Below are 26,041 nucleotides of genomic sequence, written 5' to 3'. Positions count from 1 at the left end.
GGTTGGAATTGGAGGAATAGAAGCTGAAGAGGATAAAATCAAAGCCTCGGGACCTGTCTTTTTCTTCATGAGGAGCCCAGTCGAAAGGATTGCGTATGCGTATGCCCACCCAAGCGTATCTACTTTGGGTGTGGAGCTCCCTCACGTGGCTTGGCGCTGTTCCCCTTTTTTGTTTGGTACGGAAGTATGAATATCTTCATTTCCCGGATAATTCTATTACACCTGCGGAGTCTGTTTCACATATATATCCTCATGCCCAAACCTATGGTCCCCGCATTTTCCAGCCGTTGTGATAATGGCTTTATGATCGCCCTAGGGAACTCCCCTAGAGCCACCCGAAACCTAATGCCCGAATATTGCTCTTGACCCCATTTTGTAGTGGAGATTATTGCATGCTCCGTTATGAACGGCATTTTGTGCCGGTTCCATGCATTCCAAAGACATCCATCTTATCCTTTTTTCGATATTTGTTTCAATCAGATGGGATCAACCTTATTAGAATATCTACTTTCTGCGTACTTGAGTAAGACGCCACCCTTCTCACGAATACAATTGTTCGAGTTTTCAGGGCCGCTTGGCCACGTCAGAGTATCGGCTAGCTAGAAAGCACCTGTACTAGACTGTGCATAGATAAGCTAGATTTGAAGCTAGGTACGCAGTGACCAATAGATGTTCCTATATAGCAGTCCTTTCATACCCGATCGGCCCACGCGAAAGTTTCAAGATAGCAGTAGGTCTGAAACTGACTCTTCATGCCAAGTCAGCTGAGCTCGGGCTATACTTCGGATCAGCCGGATTGACAAATAGATCGGCCCAACACAAATCTGACATTCGGCAATTTGATGATACGAATGGAATTCGTGTTCTGCAAAATGAACGATCTTAATCTGCCATGGCGCCGCGAGCCTAAGAAGTCACTCTAAGCTAGATATTCGGATTTTCTCTCTCTAAGCGATGCATCTGTGTTCTGGGACAAGTTCTAACCTTGAAATCCCGAGATTTATAACTTGGTATGAACTTTTCCTCACAAGATTTCCGCGATTCAATGGCATCGGCTTTTTGGACCAAAATGGGAACTCGGTTCTCCAGCACATAAACGTCCGTTTATTAACATAACCAAGCCAATGCTTAGAGACAAGATTGATTTTTTGAAATGGTTCGAAAGGCAAAAGATAGAAAAACTCTTCGTTGATTGTTCTGAATCATGAAACGCCGGACTTGCTCACTGTAAGAGCCCCCGAACACAAATTAGAATATCCATGGATATTTCAATCTTTCACAAAATGTGGTATCCCCGCTAGTAGTCTACACTCCGGGAGCTCGAAAGCTTTGGAATCGTCAAGGATCAAATCCCTCAATGGGAATAAGCCACAGTGCTCTTGTGGCGATGAATGCTTTCATTGAACATGATGACCCCCCTCAAGTCACAGCCGAGAGGGTCGAAATAAGCTTCTCAAACCGCCTTGCGACTATGTCAAGTTACGCGAGCATATTCATTAGCGAATCCATGAGTTCAATCGCAAAAGATCAAATGCAAAAATAATCATGGAAAGGTCAGTTCAAGTCTTGTTCTGGTTTGGCTGCTCGTACAAAGTTAGAGCCCAGTCATCTAGGCAATCTTAAGTTGTATAGAGCACGTTCTCATGTAGTACATTAGCACTTTCCTAAGGCTTTCTTATATCAAGAAGCCCCTTTAAACCATACAAGTCATGTTCCAGACCAGGTAATTGATCAGTGCGAGTTAAGGGTTTGGCGAAACGTGGAAGTGATATTCATCCCACGTGGGCACAGAGACATGTCTGTGTGGCCCGGAACTTTATGGAAAACTTTTTTCCCAACTCGTCTCACCTTGTTTTATCTTGGCGTGGAATCGATTTACTCCGTATTATTCATGGAAAATTTCAGCACTACATCCGTGGATGGTTTGATCCATGGACACAATAGAGATTGGGAAGTTGAATGGTGCTGCCTGGACTCCATTCGACATCGGTGGGACCGTGTTTCCCCACATTCTCGTGAAACGGCGAAACCCCAGGAGAAAACATGAGAAATTGTTCCATGGGAGCTGAACAGGCGACAGAGACTAGCCTCTGGGCGATTCTCGCTTGCAAATATTTTGCGCAAAGCCTCGGGATTCTTGGGCCCAGATGTACTCTATCGAAGTAAAAACCCAAAGAGCTAGGACTTCACCGTAGGCCCCCAGGGCCCAGTGGATCAACAGGAGACGGGGCCACGCTATACCAGAAATAGAAAGGCATAAGCTGATGGCAGAAGCGCATTCATTGGTCCCGCTGAACCCTCGATGAGATGTCGAAAAGCTTGGCTCCTGTGGAAGAACACCGTTTCACCGCGACTTAAGGCCTCAGCCTCAAATGATGGGATCCAGGGTCCATGGGTCCAAACCGTATCGGGTGCTGCCTAGGGTTCTTGATACTACCACAGTGAGACACACAGAGAAGACGTGGGTCGTTCCTCTAATTAGAGTTGATGGTGAAATTCCCTTTTCTGGTTGTGTGATTGGGGCTGTCTAGTCTAGATGCGACCGAGTCACCAAGGGACCCCCAACTTCATGGGCCTGTTGTACGGTCCTGCATTCTCTTCCCAAACTTTAGACCCCAGAGTATCTAGTTGTCGCCCCAGTAGTGCCCAATAGGTGGCGCCTCGGCCCTTATTCCCCATTTTACAGCACTGGCCCTCGCTAACGTTACCCGCGATCAGCCGTGTCTGTACACGGTAGACGATGTATAAGTAAAGTCGCCGCCTCACTCAGCGTCCCTTTTTTTTTTTCCGCAAATTTTTATTCGGCCCCCATGATTGATACAGGCCTCAGAAGTGGAGAGGTGGATGGACAGCCTCGTTGATCCTAAGTCACCCTGTTTGACTCGTGCATAGCCTTGCTTATCCACAGCCGCATCTATTCATAGTCGGCCTATATTTTGTCAGACCCTCTCTGTCAAGGCTTGTTTCAGTCAAATTTACACTGGGATCGACAATTTACCAGTCTGGCTTGCCACAGAGGAACCTTGAATGGCTGCGAAGATGGTGGACTTTCTATTCGCGCGAAACGGGGATAACCCCTTATCTCCAAAAGCGTTGCCATCTGTCCATGTCCATGAAGGAAGCGAGGAGAATAGCAGCATAACAAGTAACACAGTTTCGAAATCGGAGCAATTATCAGATTTTGAAGGTGGGGAGAAGAGAGGATTTTTTTCACAGCCTTGGACACCGCGGCGAATCGCGCTTTTCAGTGTCGTTGGGTTCTTAGGGCTGGCTATTATTGTACTCGTGATCGCCCTTCCAATCGTGCTCACGAGAAATCATGACTACCCGGGCATGTGGAAGCCGACAGGGTCAAATCATGATGACTCCAGTTATGCTATCGAGGCAAACGCTCCCATTTGGGCGATCCATGACTTCCCCGACCCAGGCCTCATCCAGCACAACGGTACATGGTATGCCTTTGCAACAAACCCCAAGAAGGGTGACCCGAATACGATTCATGTGCCCGTCGCCACATCGACCAACTTTGTTAACTGGACCCTGCATGAGGGCTATGATGCGATGCCTACAGTCGGCCAATGGCAGAAGAAGATCAACACCTGGGCACCGGATCTAATACAACGGGTAAGTCAACAGAATTTGTCTTCTTTTACAGCGAGCAAAATTTCTCACTTCTTATCCAGGATGACGGAAAATTCGTCCTCTACTATGCAGGAGAGACGAAGAACTTCTCTCCACACCACTGCATTGGAGCGGCAGTCTCGAATGGAACAGATCCGATGGGACCATATACCCCGCTCAATGAATCGTTAGCTTGCCCACACGAATACGGAGGTGCCATCGATCCATCTCCATTCAGAGACACGGACGGCAAGCTCTACCTGGTCTACAAGGGTGACGGCAACAGCGTTGGATCTGGGGGCGCCTGCGGTAACAGCAAGTCACCTCGCAAGTCTGTACCGATCTTCCTACAGGAGCTGAAAAGGGATGGCATCACCAAAGTTGGCGAACCAGTGATCATCCTCGACATCAGCAAGACTGATGGTCCACTAGTCGAAGCGCCTGACATTATACGCATTGATAATGGCACCTACTACCTCTTTTTCTCGTCCCACTGCTTTACCTCCTTAGGCTACAATGTCAAATATGCCCATTCGAAGTCGATCAAGGGACCTTACACGAGAGCAGATCGGCCACTGCTTCAGACAGATGACTTTGGCCTCAAAGCACCTGGTGGTGCAACTATATCTCCTAGTGGAGATAGGATGGTATTTCATGCAAACTGTGGTGGTTGGCGGTGCATGTACGCGGCAGCCATTGATATTCGGTCTAACAATGACACCATTGTCCTGTCTACACTGACAGTAGAGAGTTCTGCGTCGACGAGCTCTACGAGCTCCAATGGAAGCTCCTAAGAAGGCCGAGAAAGCTGCACCACCAATGAGATTCTGTTTTACCGGGCTCATTGCATTGTCTTCGCATTCAGCGTTCTTCTTGTCTTGACTTTTTTGTCGCGATTGAACAAATACCCGCATTGTTAGTAGCATTGGATTTTGCAAGTGAGCGAGGCGTTCTGGTTTAACGAGGGAAAAAAATATAGATCATATTCAAATACCATTTATAATTCAAATTACATGAATAATCATTCACCGGGAACCTTGGAAAGATGATATGTAATCCACTGTAGCTTATAGATGCGGGACCGGGGAAACGGCCCGATTGTGACCAATCAACATTGAGAAAGATGACGCCATGCCGGAAATTATGCCTGAGGCGACAGGATATTCTCTCCGCCCGCGCAATCGGGCAATATAATATGCACTTTAAAGAGCTGCCCGCGGTGAACTGTTTCACGCTCAAACCAAACTTTCGATTTCGTCACAATGCGTTCGCTTCAGAGTGCTGCCCGCTCGGCCTCGCGCACTCTTCGCACCTCCCAATGGCGACCTAGCGAACCCGCATCACTGCTCGCCGGCGCCAGTCGGCCGTTATCGGCGCAGTTCCGACTGCTGCACGCCGTGCCACCACGAAAGGGCCCGTCAGCTACTGCGAAGGACTCGTCCAACCCTGCTATGTCGTTCCCTTGCCTCGATGCCCAGGAGGCTAAAACAGCTATGCTCAATGCTCGATCGCTCGAATCCGGGCCTGAGCCCTCTTATACTACCGGTCAGCATGAACAATTCCATTGTGATCAGCCGCTTCTTCTCGACTGGGGCGGCGTGCTGCCGGAATTCGACATTGCCTATGAAACATGGGGTCAGCTGAATGCTGATAAGAGCAACGCTATCCTTCTCCACACTGGCTTGTCAGCCTCAAGCCATGCTCATAGCACTGCGTCCAACCCGAAGCCGGGTTGGTGGGAGAAGTTCATTGGACCCGGCCTACCTCTGGATACCAATAAGTACTATGTGATCTGTACCAATGTGTTGGGTGGTTGTTATGGTAGCACAGGCCCTTCCTCGAAGGATCCTTCAGATGGCGAGCGATACGCAACACGCTTCCCAATCCTCACGCTGGACGACATGGTACGAGCCCAGTTCCGTGTTCTCGACGGTCTAGGCATCCAGAAGCTGGCTGCATCCGTTGGATCCAGCATGGGAGGAATGCAAAGTTTGGCAGCTGGTGTGCTGTTCCCCGAGCGTGTCGGCAAGATCGTCAGTATCAGTGGCTGTGCTCGCAGTCACCCGTACAGCATTGCCATGCGACACACACAGCGACAGGTGTTGATGATGGACCCAAACTGGGCCCGTGGCTTCTACTATGACGCTATCCCTCCACACTCGGGTATGAAGCTCGCGCGTGAGATTGCCACTGTCACCTACCGCAGCGGCCCTGAGTGGGAACAGCGATTCGGTCGTCGCCGTGCCGATCCCAGCAAGCAGCCTGCGCTGTGCCCCGACTTCCTTATTGAGACTTACCTCGACCATGCTGGCGAGAAATTCTGTCTCGAGTACGACCCTAATAGTCTCCTGTATGTGTCCAAGGCTATGGACCTATTCGACCTGGGCCATACCCACCAAACGGAAACACGTCTTCGTCGCGCCGAGGCCGAGGCTCGTATCGCTCAGGGTGATATGTCTTCGGGTACCACAGATTCATCCTGCAGCTTGACCTTGCCTGATCAGCCATACGAGGAACAGCCCCAGGCTACTGCCTCCGTGCCACCCGCCGACCAGTCCGTCTCCTCCCAGAAAACCGAAGAACCCCCAGCAGACCTGATTGCCGGCCTTTCGCCATTGAAAAATCACCCGGTTCTTGTTATGGGTGTTGCCAGTGATATCTTGTTCCCGGCATGGCAACAGCGTGAGATCGCCGAAACCCTCCGGGCCGGCGGCAACAAGAACGTTGAGCACATCGAGCTTGGTGAGGATCTCTCCCTGTTCGGTCACGATACCTTCTTGCTTGATCTGAAGAACATCGGTGGTGCTCTGGGACGGTTCCTGAAGTAAGCGTTGTTATATTTGAGTATCGAAGTGGGCTGCGATTCGAGCCTGAACGATATCGCCGCTGTTACGAATTACCTGTACATTGTCTCGCAGCGTGCGATGACCAAAATAATGCATTAGTGAGCGTTCTTTACTGTGGAATAATACACATCTCTTTCTTTGATCCAACAATTCACTCGTAGAATTCCATGCCATGGTCATGTCTTTGTGAAAGCTTATCCGCACATGAGTCTAATCGAGAACTTTATTGTAACAACCACTATATACGAAGAGACAAAATGAAGAAGACAAAAAGTATCGCTTGAGATTCACTGATTACGAAGGAAAATGCTAGAGTAAGACGCATTGAAAAGGACATGAAGAACAACAGGAGAACGCAGCAAAAAGTAAACAAAACCCTCAGAAAAGCTCTCGTCGCGTCAACGGCATCCATCATAACCCGAAGACCAGAAGATCCTCAAGACTGCGATGCCTGCAGAATTGGCTTTAGTGTCCGTCATTCGAAGACGAACTCATCACAGGGCAAAAACAAAAACAACAAAAAGGAAACAAACTAGACCAGTATAAAGCAGAAACTACTTGGATAGCTATGCCACGCAAAGATGAAAACTGAAAATAACGAAGTCAACCGACATGAAGGCAGGCTGAGTTGATTGATCGACCCGAAGGAGGAAAGACAAAAGGTAGACAAAAGGTCCTCGAAATCGTCCGAAAGTAAATCGAAGTAGTTGCAATGTCGAGTGTTAGTTCAAGTTTTCCACACTCCTTGTCAATTTCTGTTGCCCAAATAAGAGGGGAGTATCATCTTGAAAGGAAGAAAGAGAAAAGTCGAGTAGGGCTGAAAGAAGAAGAAGATTTGTAGGTTCTTGGAGGTTCTTGAAGGGATTTGTAGGCGAGAAAAAGTGCTGTTCATTCTACAACACATCCAGAATAGGACAATTTTGCTCCAGTGACCCTCTGCTGCTATGGCTTTTTACCCTTTCCGATATGAACCTCATTTGGCTCGGGACTCCCTTCATAACTTGACCTATTACATGCACGTATGCGTTGTCTTTGATGTTGTTTAGTTTCTTCCAAACAGTAAATTGTAGATCAAAAGAGGGAGAACAGGTAGACACTGCTTGATCAAGGAGATCCAAACCTCCAGTTGTAGCACACCCTCGGATTGAAAACTACCTTTGGTTGTCACTCGTCATCGACATGCTCAACGCCGTTGCCTTCACAGGTATACAGACGGAGCATAATATACAGTCTCGTAGTGTGCGACGGAAATTGTCGTCATGGGGTGGCATGAAGGATATTTTTCCAAACTGGAGGCTTCTGAGGGTAAGATGGAGTGCCCGACAATGCCACGGCTGGTATAACGTAGTGGGAATACCCCAATCGGGAACACGACATCGATTGGTGCCGATAAGCAAGATGTTGAGGCAAATATATGAATGACGTTTTGATTACCTATATCTGTAGCATACATTCGATCTGTTGTATGTACATTTTGTGTTAAACATGATTAGCAGGTCAAAATTCAAGCCCAGCACAAGGTACTGGCTGGGAATCGAGAGGACAAAAGGGGCAGTCTCTAAGATCTCTGTTCATTACTCAGTCATTTACCCCAAGCGAGCGTTTCCTTCCACTGGCGTCTCAGACAAGCTGGTCGAGGGATGGAATCCGCTGCCCCAGGTTCCTGGGCAGGGTGTCATGAGAAGCTCTTGAATGTGTGGGTTATCATCATCGAGACAGGAAAACTGGTTGGTTACAACAAGATTTTCTGGGCTGTCCAGAACATCATTAGCCTGGATCTGTATTGGGGAAAAGCCACACATACCTGTTGCGTGAAACACGCGTTGCGTACAAGGTTGGTGGACGTGTCGTGGGATTTGGTGTTCTAGCGCGCTCTCACGTGATTATCTTAGTCTCCACCGAAGCTTCATGTCAGCAGTGGGACAAGGCCCACTATTATTGCCCTAGCATTCCAAGTTACTCTATGGATTATAGTAACTTGAAGGAAGGGTATGCCTATTAGATCATAACTGTCAAGAGACGTATTGTTTTTGAGATGAAGATGCTTTTACTAAGTAACGGCTTTTCTTCTTTCCTATTCGTTGGTTTGAGCTACGAAGCTGAAGCTGCGCCCCTCCTTGAGCTTTGGGGGCCAAAGAGCCCCTCGCTTACTGAATGGTTATCTTGTTGCGCTCATTGTTGTGCTCTTTTTTTCTGGCCCCCATATAGATCCCCATATTGAAGTTAGGGGCTTAACAGACATCGAGGCAGGTAAAATTCTCAGGATGGCGTTGTCTCAACTGGGAGTTGCAGTCTTGGTGCTACTAGCAGTAGGTATCTGATATACTTCCAGATACAAAGACTAATGCTGCTTAGTATCCGCTTGGTAGAATAATCTACAACATTTACTTCCACCCGCTGGCTCATCTACCAGGCCCTCGCAACTGGGCTGCGACCCGCTTACCATTTATCTGGGCACTGCTTCGTGGTACGATCGTTCACGACTTCGAGAAACTGCATCGGCAATATGGATCGGTTGTTAGAACCGCTCCTAATGAGGTCAGCTTCGCCAGCGGGGATGCATGGAGCGCCATTTTTGCGAATACAAATCGCTCCGAGAACCGACAATTTCTCAAAGATCCTCTTTGGTGGGCAAAACCACCTGGAAAGCCCAACACATTACTCAGTGCGATCAGCCCTTCTCAACATGCGCGCATGCGCAAAATGCTGTCTCCGAGTTTCACCACTCGAGCGCTTCGTGCGCAAGAGCCCGTGCTTCAGAAATTCACGAATCTTCTTGTGGAAAGACTAAGGGAAAAGGTGGAATGCAGCACTGAGAAAAGCAATGGCACCGAGGCAGAGATCGATATAGCTCCTTGGTTTAACTTCACAACCTTCGATATTTTTGGCGATTTGGGGTTTGGAGAGTCTTTTGAATGTCTACAAAACTCACAATATCATTCATGGATAGCGCTGCTATTCAATAGTGTAAAAGCTGCGTCCTTCCTCGCTGCAGCACGATACTATCCTCTGGTCGGATTCCTATTGAAGAAATGCATCCCGGCTTCTCTGAGCAAAAAGGCTGTGCAGCATCAGCAGCAGATCGTTGACAAGATAGATCGGCGCCTGAGCTGGGAGCTTCAGCGACCAGATATTATGTCGCATCTTATTGATGACAACGGTGAAGTGGCATGGTGTCGAGGAGAGCTGGATGCTACCTTTGCGATGCTCACTACGGTGGGAAGTGAGACGACTGCCACTGTTCTGATAGGCATCATGTGTTATTTAGTGAATGAGCCCGACAAACTTGCAATTGCTACCAGCGAGGCACGCCAGGCGTTCTCCAGCAGCGCGGATGTGACTCTTGGCTCGGTCCAATATCTTCCTTACCTCAAAGCTGTGATTCACGAGGGTCTTCGACTCTGTCCACCCGTTCCCTGGATGCTGCCTCGCCTTGTTCCCGAGGGTGGAGAGGTGATCTGTGGGAAATGGATACCAGGAGGAGTAAGTATCTCCGGTGTTGAGACTAATGCTGCCTATTTCCGATATGCTGACGGACTTCCATATAGACCCCAGTTTCCCTTCAAGCATATGCTTTGAATCGCGACCCTAACACCTTTTACGATGCTACATCATTTCACCCGGAGCGGTGGCTGCCGGAAGCCTCGAGCCCTAAGTCTGTGTTCTTCAACGATGATCGTCGTGCAGTTCAACCGTTCAGCGTTGGTCCTCGCGCATGCTTGGGTCAACATCTTGCGTGGGCCGAGATGCAGATGATTCTTGCGAAGCTGTTGGTAGTTTTTGATTTTGAGGCTATTGAGAATAAGCGTCTGAGATGGGAAGATCTACGAACTTTTCTACTCGTAGAGAAGCGACCGTTGGATGTTCGAATGAAACTGGCTGTCTAATCTTCTCAGCTTGTGCAGTTATACCCACTCATATATGGAACCTGAGGAATCAATCATGTCGATCTATCCATATTATGATGCCATGTATACAAGTGGGCACGAGATTATTTACTTTTACCTGATCCTCTACATATCTTTTCCTTTGGTCTTTTATGTATGTATATTTCATGATGCACTCATGCCTCAGGCACCATACATGTGCAAATATGCTGAGCTAATCGGCCTCGGGCCCTCAGGTCCCACTGATGAGCGCATCGGGCTTGCAGCTTTGCATTCTCGAATTATAAGAGGCCCGGTGCCCAGCAGTTTGAACTGGTAAGTAACTAATAATCTCAATAATAAGCCTGACAATATCGATGGCACCAAACAACTCCAAATGGTGGCAAGCGCCCGACGAGGCCGACCTAGATTACGGATTCGATTCTGACGACTTGGATGCTAGATTCGAATCTGAGCGGAATCTCCACCGCCCTCGCCCACCCACGAACCCAAGAAACGATACACGGACACGAGAACGAGAACAAGAACAAGAACAAGACGCTCAGGACAGGGGTGTAATTGGAAACATGTCTTCCTGGCTGCATCGTCAAGCTGGGTCGCAAAACTCGCAGCTCACCACTACCGCTGTCTTATCCGGTGCTGCGGTTGCGACTGCGATTTTTGGTTACCAGGCTTACAAGAGAAAAGAGGCTGTTTATGATCTGAAAGCTTCGATCCCGGCTGCTGATGATCAGCATCCATCAGTGAAGGTGAAAGGAATTGCCTATGCCACTTTGCAAGCTTGTTTCGTAGCTAATTGGTTTACAGTTGACGGACTTTGGTGCTGCGGAAGACGGAATCCCACTGAGCAAGGAGGATGAGCGCAGTGCTGCTCTGGCTCGCAGAGCGCAGAGGGGAGATTATGATGATGGTGCGAAGAACTACTCTCACAAAGAAGCTGGGCGAGCTAGCTAACCGGGGTTGCGACCAGATCTGATTCTTGAACAACTAGCCCGAAACCGGGTCTTCCTCACTGACGAGGGTCTCGCAAAACTTCGATCCTCCTTCATTGTTGTCGTCGGCTGCGGTGGCGTTGGATCCCATGCTGCGGCAGCGCTCGCTCGATCTGGCGTGGCAAAGATCCGACTCATCGATTTCGATCAAGTCACTCTCTCCTCGCTCAACCGACACGCGCTTGCTACACTAGCTGACGTCGGAACACCCAAGGTGCACTGCATTCGGCGACGACTGGAGCAGATCGCTCCCTGGGTGATGTTTGACTGCCGGAACGAGCTGTTCGGCAAGGACGCCGCCGATCATCTTCTTGGCCCGTGGACTTTGACACACGAGGGCGAGGGCCGCCGACCTGATTACGTGCTGGACTGTATTGATAACATAACCTCCAAGGTAGATTTGCTGCACTACTGCCACTCAAACTCGCTGCCCGTTATTTCGTCCATGGGTGCTGGTTGCAAGTCTGACCCTACTCGTGTTGTTGTTGGCGACATCTCACAAAGTACGGATGACCCGCTTTCTCGCAGTACCCGTCGCCGATTGAAGGCGAAAGGTGTGAGTACAGGTATTGCTACAGTATTCTCGACTGAGAAGCCTGGGCCTGGCAAAGCGACTCTACTGCCGCTCCCCGAGGAGGAGTTTGCCAAGGGCCAAGTGGGCGAGCTGGGAGTTCTTGCAGACTTCCGAGTTCGGATTTTGCCGGTCCTTGGCACTATGCCCGCTGTATTTGGATACACAGTGGCCAATCACGTCATCTGTAGCGTGACAAACTACCCAATGGATTATAGCATGTCGAACAAGGGCCGCGATAAGATGTACGACACTGCTCTGGGCAACCTCCAGGCCTGTTCGGAGAGACTCAATAAGCAGATTGCTGGTGAAGACCCCATTAGTCTGCGTATCCCCGTCAGCAAGGATGATATTGCGTTCTTGACGGAAGAAGTCTGGCGTGGCAAGAGTGGCATCTCCGGACTGCAGAACCGGCTTGTATTTGTCCCCTGGGAGACACCCGCTCGAGGATGGGGAATAGTTACGACCTGGCAGCAAGATGGCCAAAAGCTCCTGCCTCTTGAGCTGACCAACTTGGTTTGTATGACCAAGGAAGAGGCTGCCTACCATGAGCGTGAGGTTCTGCGTGGTGGCAAGAAGGTCGAAGAGGTGTACGAAGAGCTCGTGTTGCAACGGGTGAACCTGCGCCGAAAGGAAGCCGAAGAGTATGAACAGTACCGGGGTTAGACTCCACTATTTCACTATGTACAAAAGCAAATATAAATTAAGAAACTTTCTGTTACTATCGATGTTCAGGTACAGGTACCCTTGATCGACGTAGATCGTTGGGTGGGGAAGGAGTTAAAAGCGGGTCGAACCAATTTATTCGTGGCGCGGCCTCTTCAGTTGCCAAGGGTCAGCTTCTTAGCCCCAAGCAACTTTCTTTCCCAGAGGGTGGCCTAAACCTCCATTCTAGGCTACTTGGTTTGTGAATACCATCGCATTCTATTCCTGTCCCCATTCTCCTCCATGAAATACCCCCAATAAACGCCCTCCGCAACACCCGGAAATATGGCAACCTACGAGTCAGATCACGAACTCGACGACTCCGAAAACCTCTCCTACCACCACTCCTCCTCTTCTTCACCCTCCCGCTTTTCCCGGATCTCTCGCCCCTTAATTGAATCTGTTCGGAATGGCTGGCAATCCCACTCCAACATCTCTTATCACTCCCTCTCCCCCGAAAATGACAAGAACCCGCGCTGGCTACAGATGACCCTGTCCGTCGTCGCCGCCCCGAGATTCCGCCGCTATGTCGTCGTTTATGTGACTCTTTTCATACTGAGTTGGTGCGGATGGAGCCTGTTTCTACACCCGCTTCTTCAGGATCGCAGTGACTTGCTCCATTCGTTGGATCCTGCTTCCAAGGCAGAGTCTGGAGGCTGGTTCGGGTCGAACTCGTTGCCAAAGTTTGATGATCTGATTCAGGTTCGCACATTGGATGCGGATCTGGTTCCTATGGCTCCGTTAGAAGGGGTAGATGCGGCTGAGTGGAAAAGCAAGCGGTTAGTTGTTGTGGGTGATGTGCATGGATGTAAAGAGGAATGTAGGTGTCTATTGTTCTCCAACCGTTTCTTCGGGAAGATGTATTGTGGGAAGGAGTGTCGCTAATTGGTCTTTTCTTTTAGTGGTTAAACTTCTTGATAAAGTTTCGTTTTCTGAGGAGGATGGCGATCATTTGATCTTTACGGGCGATCTGATCAACAAAGGGCCCGATAGCGCCGGTGTCGTTGATTTGGCACGCGAGCACTCCGCCTCATGCGTGCGCGGAAATCATGAGGATCGGGTCCTTCTTTTCCGCCATGAGATTATGTCACCGACCGCTATGACCGAGGCCGAGGAAGTACAGAGCCAGATCTTTTCGAGTAAGGAGCTCAAAGAGCGCGCACTGGCTCGCTCATTGACCGATGAGCAAGCGCAATGGCTGGAAGCTTGTCCAGTAATTTTGGATGTGGGATTCGTCCAGGGTATGGGTCAGGTGGCTGTCGTACACGGAGGTCTTGTTCCTGGCGTGGACTTCGAGAAACAAGATCCATCCAGTGTGATGACCATGCGTACCATTGATTTGGACACCCATGTGCCAAGCGCATCGCATGATGGCTTAAACTGGGCCAAGGTACGAGCTATTTTGTTTATTTTCGAGTGCTTATGCTAATTTGATGCTAGATGTTTGACAAGCACCAGTCCATTTTACATACGAGTCTGAAGCATTCCAATGCGGATCCTCATTCTCAAACCACTACTGTTATATATGGACACGATGCCAAGAGATCTCTCAATATCCGCACTTATACCAAGGGTCTTGACACCGGATGTTATAAGGGTGGTAAGCTGACCGCACTGGTCATCCAGGATGGTGGCAAGCAAGAGCTTGTTCAAGTGAAGTGCCACACCAATTACTCAAAGGACGAGTGATTTTTAATGTCTTTTCTTCCATTGTTTATTTGGGTCATTACATTGCATGCATCTGGTGGAGTTTTTGTTTCACAGTCTCCTGACACATGACTGTTTTTTCCAGTATACTTATTGCTGGGTCCGTTGACAGCTTGCGTGTTCATATTGGTTGCTATTGCCATATGGCGTTGGATATATCATCTGTGTATATATTGATATTGATCAAAAAGCGTGTAATAAATAGAGACCGTAGTGTTTATAAGCCATTATATACTACGTAACACATCCTTCCTTGTGTACATCCCCTGGCGGTTCCTGGCTTTCTTTTCTGTGGCAGTGCCCGCCGCTTTGAGCCGGGATCAGCCTTAAGTTAGTTAATACAGTGCCTGCCCAAGTGCTCTAAGGGTGTGATCCGTTGAGCTCCACACAGAAGACCTAACTTCAACAGTATGTTGTAGTGCAGGTTTGCTCCGCACCTCATCTTCTATAATAACTCTACTGGTGGTTTTTGAAGACTTGAGCACATCAGTGCCTCAAAGGTTATAAGTAAGATCTGAAGACCCTCGCAAACAGCCCAATTCCTTGCTGCACAGTACAGCCACCGTGATTGACCTCAGAGGACCCTGAGTAGCATTATGGTGCAGCCCGCTTCCACTCCCACAAAATCAATATAACTGTGTACTTCCATTGGTATGCCCTGAACAAGTTCCACATATCCCGCTTGATATCATCAATTGATTGATAGATGGACTTCGCTTCCTTGAACTCTGTGGATTGCATTCCAGTGCTTCGCTCCACATGTTCAACGAAATCGTTCGATAAATCGCCCCCTACAGCCTATATTAGTACGCTAGACGTTTGTCACGAGAATTGAACTCACTTTCCCACAGCTTGAAAACATCAAGTAGATTTGGCCTGGGGCTCATATATATACGTAGACGATCGATCATGAGCTCACATATCCGCAACACAGTATGGATTTGACCCTGATAGACTCGTATATCCAGGTCCAGGTCTGCAGGGATTGCACTTGACCGCAGTATCGAGGATACTTCGTCGAGACCCGAATACAAGGCCCTAAGCTCTATGAGGTTTTGACTGGCTGTTTCTTCGATTGTGGTTTGATCAGCCATGTCTTCGTGTTGTATTTAGTTGGATCAATATAGATGACTTAGGTAGCTCGTTGGTCGTGGTATTGGAAGTTTCAGTCGAGAAGACGTCGCAAGTCCTCTTATAAGTCATTGCACTTTTCGGTGACTTGGTCGGGAGAGATCAGTGGTGACCAATTGGGATTCAGTTGGTATGTTGGTCACAGTCCATCACATTATTTTTTGCCCCAAGATAGGCGATCCTTGTTCGTCTTTGCGGGGTAGGGTAACCCGACATCTTGATGGTAAAATTAATAATCCATGATGAGGTTAATGTTCTTCCAAGTATCAGTTTTCAATTGTTTCCATATGTTATACGCAATTACAACAGAATGATAATTGTAGTGTAATGAAGCCATGTGCAGCTAGATAAAAGAAACTCGCAGAGGAGATTTGAAGTGTGCGGTATCTCGCGGTCGATTTTGTTGGTGGCTTGTCTTTCTACACTGCCCGAAACCAACAGCGGCAAGGAAGCGCCAACCATTGGCCGAGTGGATGGGATAATCCGACAATGGAAGATGTGCAGCGAGACCCCTAGAGACTTCTCCTTTGTATTTCAAGTTCTCAGCCCCTCAGTTTCCCATTTTACGTACCCTTCTCTTTTGACAAAGTTTTGCTCCACAAGAGAATTCAATTTGGTTTCTCTTTGCCTTAATATTGACCAACGAAATCATGCCTTTTACAGGTCTTACTCCCGAATATTTCCTAGCTGAAGTTACCAGAATGATGCAAGCGGGGTTACAGGGCGTTAAAATTGTCGCGACTTACAGCAAGCCTGCTCTTGAAAAGTCCACAAATCTGACAGCAGAGGTTAGTATCTACCATCGATGTGAGGCAATGATCCCGTTCTCAAACACTCACATCTAGCAGGTATTTGCTTGGAGCGTTCAAAATCCAGGTCAAGCTGCCTGTGCGGGTCTCGGTACTACTGGGGCATTCATCCTGGCTGCCCCTGGCCTTGTAACAGCCCCGGTACTGTCCATCATAGGTGTACTGGGTAATATTAAAGCAGGTATGTATATTGCAGACCCAGCAATGCGCTTTACTTGGCTTTGTAAAAACTGGATGCGCATATGTTGACAAGATGCAGCTTCTGTATTCGCAGTCGCCCAAAGTTCGATAGGAAATATTGTAGCTGGGAGCCCCATGGCTATAGTGCAGAGTGCCGGTGCAGGAGGAAGTGGCTTGGCAGTTGTCAACGGAGTTGCACAGCTAGGAGGTGCTGCGATGGCTGCAGGAAGTGCCACCCTAGCGTGGTTCAATGCTACTTTATGAATGGTCGTTCGTTGATAATGCATCAAATCATTCTCTAATTTCGACATTATTCAACTCCGCGTGTCTTAAACAAATTTTGACGTTCTCTACTTTAGAACCAACAGTTTTCAGGCCCGCTCAATAGATTAGTATTTGTCTTTAGACAAGATCTCATTCTCAGAGATCGTAATCACGTTCAATGAAGCTTCTCAGCCCCGCAATAGGTAAGCCCCAATCGGCAAGGGAAAGACAATACGTACACCTATCCATTCATGATTCGATTGCAGTATATAAAGTATTTATCTTCTGATATTCGTGTGCAGGTTAGAATCAATAATGTTCATTCGCTATAGTAGCTTTCGGAATTACTTATACCGCCATACTCCTGATACACCGACTTTGTCATGACCCCCACCCCAACTCACCACAGCAATCACTTTTCCTAGAATGACACACCTTCGCGCCTTCAAGGCTCATACAAGTACAGGGGACATGTCTTCAGAAGCTCTTCTGCTTCGTGGCCTCTCTCACCCATGGTATGATAGAGATACACTCTTCCTGCTTTAGCATCTCAAGTTCAATAATCAGGCTATAGAAATGGCGGCATGCCACTAAATTGAGCAGCTCCCTCGATGGGATTCATCCACTTGAGTCGGCTACCGCAGAATAACTCCGCTTCGGGCTTCCGTTGATCCAACATTTCGATGTCATCGAATATTCCCGCCCGCACGACTGTAACATCATTAGGTTCTCCGTCAGGCTTGATCTTCCATCCATATAGGGGCGTGCCTGTAAATCTCGTCAGATGCTGTCTTCCTAAATTTAAGCTTATGATACATACCACAGTCAGGACAGAAATAATTCCTGACGGTATTTCCACTATCCGATATTTTGGGCACTTCTTTTGGACTTCCAGTGACTTTCAACTCTGCAGTATTGACGACAAAACTGTATGAGTAGTGTGATCCGGTAAGTTTGCGACAATCGAGACAGTGGCACAGTCCCTATTGTTGAACAATGTTAGTTTGGGTTAATAAAGGAATTGGATCTTATTGGTGGCACTAGCCGACGTTATGGGCTGGCCATTGAATTCGATACGAATATTGCCACAGAAACAGCCACCAACAGCCATTTTATAGAATTTCTGTGATGGATTTTTTTAGAAGAGTTGAAGTCAAGGGATGTTGACTAAATCCAGGCTGACCAGGCTGACTTGTGTCATGACTAAGCATTTAGTAGTTGGCCCCCTACGTCCCCAACAATTTAGTATTGGGCAAACTCAGTCCAACCATTTAGGATGACTCATTTTATCTACATGATTACCATTATTTTGAGATTGAACAGCGGTAAGGCTGAACAGATTAGAAATCATTCTCGCTGTACCTCGGCAAAGGGTGAAGGACAGATATGGCCATCACGATTGCTATGTGAACAATTGAGATTGTGTCAATGCTCTCCAATCAGGGAGCCTCAGAGTTGGTAATAAGTTTCATGGGAGGCCCACAGAATATAGCAAGACTTAATCTCTGATGCTTATCACTCCCTTGCGTAGGACGGCAAACTCGATGCACACATGCACGAACTTTAGCTTTACCTAGAAGACGCTGTAAACGAGTCCCGGCAAGTACGATGACCTCACCTGCCACTGCGGGCACGGGGATAAAATTTGCTTCTCGTCCTATACCCTCACTGTCGATCTTATCGGTTGATCGCAGATCGGCAATTTCCAGCCCATCGCATGCTTCACTGGACCGTACCAGAATTGTCAATATACTGCTGTCTTTGTGAGCTGGGTTGAAGTAAGCTCTACCGAGGCTCAGTTCATCGGAGTCATAGAAGTTCAGGCCGACATGGTCGTAGTCAAGAGTAGGTGTACCTATCAAAGGCTCCGCCGAGTCTAGGATGGTGGATACTGTGCCGAACAATTCGTTTCGCAGATTAGTCCATTCCTTTGTGAGAATTAGTGTTGGCATGTCAGATTTGTCAAAGACAACTTGCATCGTGGAATGCTTTGATAGAATTTTCAAGGTCAGGAGGGGGCTGGTTGAGTCATCGCCGCCCTCCCGAAAGAAATAAATGGATTCTTTGGGGATGGCGGTTTTTCCAAGGATGAGTTCTGTGTCGAAGGCCGAGTAGCCTTTTGTTTTTGTTTTTGTTTCGATTGGTAGCTGAAAGAACCCAGGGGCCTACGGTAAATGTCAGAATGAGGGTTGTACGTTGAAATCAGGATGTTCTTGCATTTTGGAACACTCTTTGTGAGAGGTTCCCAGTGAGTTGTGGGGCCACAAGTCGAAAGGCACCAAATCGTTGCAGACTCGCTTGTACACTGGGTATAATCGAAGGATCGGGACTTGTAGTGACGTGGATAACGGGAAGGTCTTCTTTCGTGCACATGATGGTAAAACGGTGCGATGATCTCGAGATGAGGGGAAGATTCCCCGCCTTCGAAGATAATGATTAGAGACTATAGCGGCATCCCTTCGGTCGTTGCGAAAAAACGATCTAATTTTGGCAACATACAGCATGGTTTTTATTTTGTTTTTATGTTCTAAGGGAATCAATCAGGATACAAGTGGCGTCAAGCTTGAAACGCTTCTTTGTACATCAAGCCTAATTTCCTCTTTTTTTCATAGTAAAATTGACTCCCAATTATCTCACCTTGACTCAAAGCTTCCCAAATTTCTACTTTCCATGCAAGGTTTTTCGAGCTTTGTATTCAAAATAACGAATTGAGCAGAGTCTGTCTATCATGCGCACAGCCATCGTTCCTCGACCTTGGCTTTGTTCTTTCATACACGAATGTTATCCTATCCAAATATAGTGTATTTTTGTAGGAGATCTTCTTTCTTTATCCCAACTACTGTCGGCATTCGGCTGCCCAGACAAAAGTATACATAGACCAAGCTCTATCCTGTCATTCACATATAAGTAACAATCGAATATCATACCTCTTCGCATCACCCACCATTCAAGACTCAATTCATGGTCTTTCAACTCGTTTACTTTTATTAAACCCTGAATCCTTGATACAAACCCCTTTATTTTGAATTGACTTTTTGACCGAAGCTCAAAGCCGTACTTGAGGTCTCAAAATGGGAAGAAAGGTCCTCAGGAATCTGACGAGCCCTATCCGTAGCATTAGGGATAGACATCGTGAGCGTCGTGAAGTTCGTGAAGCAGCGCCAGGACCAGGTCGGAGAGGGGCGCGAGGCCGGGGAGAGGCACCAGCTGCTGCACCACGAATAGAGGAAGCTATACCAGGTCCGGATTTGGGTTTGGACGACAGTACGGTCGAAGGAATGCTAGAAGCTGTGAAGATAAGAGTAAAAACGGTGAAAAAGCCTGCAGCCAAAATACCTACTATGGTGGTCGCAAAAGACACGGAGGGGAACTCTCGATCAGGCAGTGGAGTTTTTAAAAAAAGGAAATCAAAGGACTCTGGATCTCGTACAACGAGGCCTGAAGCAGGTGTCAAAAAATCAAGCTCAGGAAAATCATCTAAATCAGGCCGGTCAAGCGCTAATGCGGGCGAGGAATCGGCAGCAGCGAGGAAAGGAAAAGCGCCGGCAAAGAAAGCAAGCACAGCTTCCCTTGCATCAACTGTTTCAAGTCGTCTTTCTATAGAAGGGGCCCGTGTAGCTGGCTATTTTGAGGGTACATATATTCAATCTACGGGACTCACAGCCCGTCACCGTGCAACCGCCCCGGCCGCAACCGAACCTTCGGCGTCAGGGCCAGGTTCTTCACTCGCAGCGCCTTCGCAAGGAGGCCGACTCGGCAGGATATCAAGTGGAGATTGGGAAGAAAAAGATGCCTCTAAGCCTCGTGAATTCCTACGTGAACGAGGGATTCAGATGGCTCGATGGATCGAGGAACCCAGAGCGCCCGGCTGTCCTATCTCTGAGAGCAAGGTGACCACAAAAGAGCTCCTCGAACATACGGAGGGTATAAAGCTCAACAATCCGGACTTTAAAACTCTTGGGCAGACTGAGATCACCATGTACCTACCCCCACCAGAAGTATTGCCCCGGGCACATGGAGACTATAGACGTTTGGTCATAGACTCCCTGAACTTCATGTGCTACACAGTTATGTCTAAGCATGTTATTCTTCTTGAAAACATCTGGCGTGATCCAATGGGCCGGGTCAATTATCCACACATATCCGATGCTGTCGTTTGTATGCACAGAGAATCGTACGGAACAAATGAAATGCTCAGGTATATCATTGCGTCGGTTGTTGTAAATCCACAAACACAGACTTATGTCGAAAGCGTTCTGTACCCAGGTGGATGGCACACTATCCCGCAGTACCAAGGTGGAGAAAAAGAGGGAGATTCACAAACGAAACCAGATTTTTTCGCTCGCGGCACACCTGAATTTCAGGAGCTTCTAGGTACCCGGATTGGAAGGACTGTGGGGGCAATTTTGCTGTCAGCTTTTCCCCGGGGTACAAGGCGAATCACGGGTATTCATGTCTGGGTTTGTGTCGGTGGATTGCAATTTCGGTTTGATATTAGGTCAAATTAGACAAACCAAGCAGACAGTGTAAAGTGCACTTGTACAGATTCATTGAGCAATCGAAGAAGTGGCGGGGTGAAGGAGAGAGAAAGAGAGGGCCTGATAGGTGTCAGGTGACAGGGCTGACTGTCATCCCGATCACCATCTTCACTTTATCATAGACTGTTATGTTTGCTTTTCTTTCCCTGACTGTCTTGATGGCCTTACTTCTGTCTTTCTCTATTACCTGCTTAGTTGTTTCGTTCATTCCTGCATTTATTTGATGAAAATCCTTTTTGAGCTCCTATCATGTCTCTCTTGTAGCCTTTATGTGAATTTATTAGTACGCGTGCCACCTCCTTGCTTCATCAGAGATTGTCTGTGCTTTACCTACTAGCACCTTTAAGGAGGAGTCGATCCAGGGGCCGCTGTTCCTGTCTGAGTAAGATGACGTAAATTCAAATATAGGTCATGTCGATCACCGGATGGCTTCCGTAAATAGAATATCCATATCAAATATTGCTAGCCTTGAACTCCACAGTTCGGGGTGGTGAGGCTAAATCAGGTGTACTTAAGGTCCAATATTTACAAGCAAATACCTAGATAAAGGCATACCAAGTAAACACGATGAGAAAGAGAAACATGCTTCCCAAATACATATTTAGACCGGCTTTCAGTCATGAATAGCAGGAAGGGGTAACTATTAGAGATGATTGTGGCAAGAAATTTACGATGACTTATATTGAAGCAAAGATGGACGTATCTAGCAGAGATACATGAAAAGGCATTTACTTCTCGAGTATCAAAAAGCCTCAAGGGAGAATTCAACACACCGAATGACAATGTATCCATTCAGTTCCTCAGCCAGAGTAGTCACCACGGTAACGCTTAGTGACTGTGAAAGTGCTGTCAGAGGAGCAGCTCTCACTGGGAGCATAGAAGCCTCCACTGCAGGAGCCATCAGACCCAGCGGCAATTCCGATGAATGACAGACTGGACTTGGCGGTTCCAGAATAGTAAGTGCCATCAGGAGCGAAGGCCGAGCACTCCTTGGGGTTGCCATCGAACTTGGAGGTACACCCAAAGGTCCAGGTGCCATCCCAGCAATCGGAAGTGATTTCGATCTTCTCACTGTTTGACATACAGGGAGAATAGCCACCGGGGTCGGAGCTGCTGTAGAAAACATTTCCACTGTTGTCACCAATGGCGAAACCAGCGGTGGCGCCACTGCCAGAGCCTTGAATGGCGGAGAAAGAGGAAGTGTCGTAGATGAATTGGAGGTTGTTGTCTGCAACGGCTGTAGTGGCCGCGGCGCAGATGAGGAGGAAAGACTTGGCTAGCATTTTGAATGTCAAGTTTGAGAAATTTACTATAGTGTAAACGATAATTTAGTTCAATCGAAAGCACAGAAAGTTCAAATGTGGATAGACTGACTCGTCTGATGTTTGTGCTGTTCCTGAAGTGATTTCAATGTTGTTTTCTTGCAAATTCTGGGGAATTGGGGCAGTATTTATAGCCAATTTGCATTCTTAGATCCGGAGAAGCCCGACTGACTACCTCCCAAAGATACCCAGCACAAGGCAAAGGGTGGGTGCTACTACCATCAGATTTTGGGGTCCATTCTACAATACCACGCGAGGCCCACTTTTTTTCATCGGCCATTGCAGGATCTGTGGGGCAGGGTCAGGGTTCAGCGGGGTGGATCAGGGTCAGGGTTCGCTCAACCTTTCTCACATATTCCTCCTTTGAATTGAATTAATATCAGATGCCTGAATATTGGGCCTCAAGGCGAGCAGAAATCCTTCATCGAATATCATTTTAGCTTGGTAGGGACATGCTATATGCTAGTCATCGTGGAAATATGATGTTCTAGTATAGCTAATCAGATCTCGAATGGCTTGTCAATTATGAAAAGACAAGGAATTTAGACACTCCTACCCACAAGCGGATGGATTCTCCACCTTCTGTACGCCCGAAAGACATGACGCATTCGTCAATCCAAGTGGAGTTCTGATGTCAAATGTCTTGCAAGCTCATCGGCTTTAAACAGATATTTCGGCTTTATGCTCTCCGCTATGGTTGTAAGTTTGAATACACCCGTGGGCAAGCGCTGGAGAGTGGTTGCATGTCTACAGCGGTGAAGGCCTTGAGGGAAAAGTTGGTCGGCTTCTACTACTCGTGGGATCGTTCGAAAAGTTACCTTGAACAGTCATGTTGTAGTTTGCTTCAAGGATTCAATGTTTGTAGGTATCAAATTATGGTCCTCTATGCTCATTCATACACAGTTTTTAGTCTACACGAAAAAAAGAAGCGCTGTCTATCTATATACATGGTGGTTCCCCAGTTTACCAAGCTGAATCCCTAGATTTCTGTCTCTATTGCGGGAAGGGTATAGTTCCCGTCAGGCGTCCAAGTTGCAGGGTCTGAAAAATCTTCATACCACACGCCCCCAAGCGCATTAATATGGACATATCCAAACCGGAAATATTCGACCGAATTCGGTCGAGCCCTCGTCCACGCGAAGTCTGGTACTTTAGCGCTATCCTTCGGTTTCATCTCCTTAAACCTTTGGACATCATTCACGATGACGCTGACCCCGTCGACGTGAGCCGGAATGTGGGGGAACGAGAAGATGAGGTTGTTCGAATCCGCCATGGTGGTCGCGTTGACTACCGGGGGTACGGTGCCAAGTTTACCGCCATCTAAGAGGGCAGCAGGTGTTTGGAGAATAGAATCAAAGCCCCAGCGGGCGATTCCATTGATGAACAAGCCGATTAGAATACCCTGGAAAAGGAGACTAGGGCGGGTTTGCGGCGTTGTTCCTGGGAGGAAGAAGAGGGCGAGGATGTAATGGTGGATCCGAAGATTCATATGCGGGACGGCGACGAGAATAAGAATGATCAAGACAAAGAAGCCATATAGTCCCAGCCTGGACAGGAGGCGGCCTTCGCGGCGGAAGGCATGAGCTTGGAGGAAAAAGACTATGACGAGAAATCCGACGATGATTATGAGTGCTGTCACAGCGCCGGGTTGTTGTTGGATATCGTGTGGCGTTAAGCGCGAGATTGGGATCCGGTCAAAGGTATCAGTGTTCAGAGCGCCAACCCAGCACCCACCTAGCCAGAGGATGGTCTTGTCGATGTGGGCGTCGAGATCTCGAAGAGTGTGTCGTACACAGAAGTAGTAGAGGGCGAAACCGACAAAAGCGCCTGGAAGGAAGCGGCCCAAGCCGATAGAGACGAGGTTATAGTACCCTGATGTTGGGGGGTCCGAAGCCATAGCGACCTGAAACCAGACAATGAAGTAGATGACGCTGTAGAAGACCGGTGCTGAGGTGACGGTCATGGAGAAGACAATTGTTGTCAACACTGTGAAGGTGAAGAGTGGCCAGCGAATATCGGAGCACTCAACCGGTTTCGCGGCGCTAGATCCCGACGAGGACGCCTCTTTGCTCAGAAGGAATGACATCGGGAAGTATGACAGGTACTCAATGCTCTCAATGCCATTCTGCACCACGGATTCAAACTTTTCCCGCGCACCTTGGCGACGCAGAATACCACACCCTCCCTTCGCATCACTGATCATGCCTGCATGCAGTGCCGAGGCACAAATCGAAGAGTCACCACGATAAATGCCACTATTGTGACCGTCAAGTCGGAATGGTTTACCACCAACAACTAGCGGCCGATAATTGTACTCCTCGCCACCGACATAGTACGGCTCCAGCAGTATAGCTTGGGCACAGCCCGCCGGACAGCGAAAAGCAAAGGCCTGATCATCGAATGGTTGGCAGAGATCACCATTTATTCCACAGTCAGTAGCATTGCTCCTAAAAGGTGTATTAGCACAGATCCAAAACAAAACAAAACCAAAAATTCACACTCCTTTCAGAACATACCATAAGCGGCTGTGACAAGACAACTTAACCGGCTGTCCATATCCCAAGACCTCCTGGTCGGCCACAGAAGCCTTAAGGGACGAAAAGAAAACAGCAATCCAAAACACCAAGCCAAGGAAAAGCAAAGCGATTTTTGCTCCCATGCGCGGAATAAATCGATCAATCAACCGAGTCGGCGCAGCCTGCCATCGCGGGAACCACGGATTGATATGATAAACATGTGGCGGCGTAGGTCCACGCAGCCAAGCGGAGAAGCCGGACAACGTGCATGAAAACGGGGGATCGTGTCTAAATTGATCCGGGGAAATGGACTCGTCCGAAAAACGGAACTCTGAGTCGCTGTCCTCGAAATCATAGTGCTCTGCTGGTAAGAGAGGTACATTCCCTAATTCTATATCTCCGTTTACAAGATCAAAGCTTCCGCCCGCTCCTTTGCCGCTGTCCCGCGCATCAGAGTCGTGCTCGGCATCATGATATGGTGGTGGAGACTGGGCATTTGAGGCCTTCTCGGACGATCGGGGCGCGTTTGATCCCGCGCTCTCGCCGACCTTCCCTGATTGAGTGCTCATATTGCTTTTGGCCGACACACCGAATTGATGTGGGTGGTGTCCTGGTCTCTTTATTTCAAATTTTCGGCTGCCAGCGTGGCGTTGAGGATGGCATGCCAAGCTCGGACGGGGTCTTAGTAATCGTTTCAAAATGCGGTGCAATTTAAGGGATCTACAGGGTTGGCGTATCAAGTCGAAAATGAGGGGAACTTGGGATCGTTCGGTCCCTGGGATATCTGAATGAACCCCAAAGAGCAGGCAAAAGTCGTAGACCTCCATTTTTGATACGAACATTTGCACAAAGTTTCCGAGGGTCTTACTTAAGGTTTGCGGCTCGGCAGGGGTAAGATCCTATAGCTGGGAGGTTGAAGTTCCAAGATGCAGTCGAACTGGTTCTGCATTCA

At 48.1% G+C, this 26,041-nt stretch overlaps 10 protein-coding genes across 10 annotated transcripts; 6 read left to right on the top strand and 4 right to left on the bottom strand.

The window, feature by feature from the left end:
- Nucleotides 1-3,333: 3,333 nt before the first annotated feature.
- Nucleotides 3,334-4,415, top strand: N7503_011096 (glycoside hydrolase family 43 protein; the record flags this gene model as incomplete). Its single annotated transcript, XM_057070642.1, has 2 exons — nucleotides 3,334-3,624; nucleotides 3,684-4,415. 2 exons carry the CDS (start codon nucleotides 3,334-3,336, stop codon nucleotides 4,413-4,415), a joined length of 1,023 nt encoding a protein of 340 aa, XP_056917253.1.
- Nucleotides 4,416-4,883: 468 nt separating this feature from the next.
- Nucleotides 4,884-6,449, top strand: N7503_011095 (homoserine O-acetyltransferase family protein; the record flags this gene model as incomplete). The annotated part of the gene is made up of 1 exon (XM_057070641.1): nucleotides 4,884-6,449. The coding sequence occupies one exon, from the start codon at nucleotides 4,884-4,886 to the stop codon at nucleotides 6,447-6,449; it is 1,566 nt and encodes a 521-aa protein (XP_056917252.1).
- Nucleotides 6,450-8,731: 2,282 nt separating this feature from the next.
- Nucleotides 8,732-10,354, top strand: N7503_011094 (cytochrome P450; the record flags this gene model as incomplete). Its single annotated transcript, XM_057070640.1, has 3 exons — nucleotides 8,732-8,776; nucleotides 8,823-9,950; nucleotides 10,016-10,354. The coding sequence occupies 3 exons, from the start codon at nucleotides 8,732-8,734 to the stop codon at nucleotides 10,352-10,354; spliced, it is 1,512 nt and encodes a 503-aa protein (XP_056917251.1).
- Nucleotides 10,355-10,710: 356 nt separating this feature from the next.
- On the top strand, nucleotides 10,711-12,583 carry N7503_011093 (tRNA threonylcarbamoyladenosine dehydratase; the record flags this gene model as incomplete). The annotated part of the gene is made up of 3 exons (XM_057070639.1): nucleotides 10,711-11,103; nucleotides 11,162-11,264; nucleotides 11,325-12,583. The coding sequence occupies 3 exons, from the start codon at nucleotides 10,711-10,713 to the stop codon at nucleotides 12,581-12,583; spliced, it is 1,755 nt and encodes a 584-aa protein (XP_056917250.1).
- A 324-nt stretch (nucleotides 12,584-12,907) lies between these two features.
- Nucleotides 12,908-14,311, top strand: N7503_011092 (putative serine/threonine-protein phosphatase; the record flags this gene model as incomplete). Its single annotated transcript, XM_057070638.1, has 3 exons — nucleotides 12,908-13,442; nucleotides 13,525-14,012; nucleotides 14,063-14,311. 3 exons carry the CDS (start codon nucleotides 12,908-12,910, stop codon nucleotides 14,309-14,311), a joined length of 1,272 nt encoding a protein of 423 aa, XP_056917249.1.
- Nucleotides 14,312-16,110: 1,799 nt separating this feature from the next.
- Nucleotides 16,111-16,713, top strand: N7503_011091 (uncharacterized protein; the record flags this gene model as incomplete). Its single annotated transcript, XM_057070637.1, has 3 exons — nucleotides 16,111-16,248; nucleotides 16,309-16,450; nucleotides 16,529-16,713. 3 exons carry the CDS (start codon nucleotides 16,111-16,113, stop codon nucleotides 16,711-16,713), a joined length of 465 nt encoding a protein of 154 aa, XP_056917248.1.
- A 568-nt stretch (nucleotides 16,714-17,281) lies between these two features.
- Nucleotides 17,282-17,824, bottom strand: N7503_011090 (GFA family protein; the record flags this gene model as incomplete). The annotated part of the gene is made up of 3 exons (XM_057070636.1): nucleotides 17,282-17,481; nucleotides 17,534-17,696; nucleotides 17,759-17,824. 3 exons carry the CDS (start codon nucleotides 17,822-17,824, stop codon nucleotides 17,282-17,284), a joined length of 429 nt encoding a protein of 142 aa, XP_056917247.1.
- Nucleotides 17,825-18,152: 328 nt separating this feature from the next.
- Nucleotides 18,153-18,692, bottom strand: N7503_011089 (2OG-Fe(II) oxygenase family protein; the record flags this gene model as incomplete). Its single annotated transcript, XM_057070635.1, has 1 exon — nucleotides 18,153-18,692. The coding sequence occupies one exon, from the start codon at nucleotides 18,690-18,692 to the stop codon at nucleotides 18,153-18,155; it is 540 nt and encodes a 179-aa protein (XP_056917246.1).
- A 3,359-nt stretch (nucleotides 18,693-22,051) lies between these two features.
- Nucleotides 22,052-22,534, bottom strand: N7503_011088 (uncharacterized protein; the record flags this gene model as incomplete). Its single annotated transcript, XM_057070634.1, has 1 exon — nucleotides 22,052-22,534. The coding sequence occupies one exon, from the start codon at nucleotides 22,532-22,534 to the stop codon at nucleotides 22,052-22,054; it is 483 nt and encodes a 160-aa protein (XP_056917245.1).
- Nucleotides 22,535-23,552: 1,018 nt separating this feature from the next.
- On the bottom strand, nucleotides 23,553-25,658 carry N7503_011087 (LCCL domain-containing protein; the record flags this gene model as incomplete). Its single annotated transcript, XM_057070633.1, has 2 exons — nucleotides 23,553-25,020; nucleotides 25,090-25,658. The coding sequence occupies 2 exons, from the start codon at nucleotides 25,656-25,658 to the stop codon at nucleotides 23,553-23,555; spliced, it is 2,037 nt and encodes a 678-aa protein (XP_056917244.1).
- Nucleotides 25,659-26,041: the final 383 nt, after the last annotated feature.

The sequence above is a fragment of the Penicillium pulvis genome (genome assembly GCF_028828015.1).
Source record: "Penicillium pulvis strain IBT 33274 chromosome Unknown scaffold_8_segment0_segment0, whole genome shotgun sequence".
In the NCBI taxonomy this organism is placed as follows: Eukaryota; Fungi; Ascomycota; class Eurotiomycetes; order Eurotiales; family Aspergillaceae; genus Penicillium; species Penicillium pulvis.
This window is presented reverse-complemented; position numbering and strand designations above follow the sequence as displayed.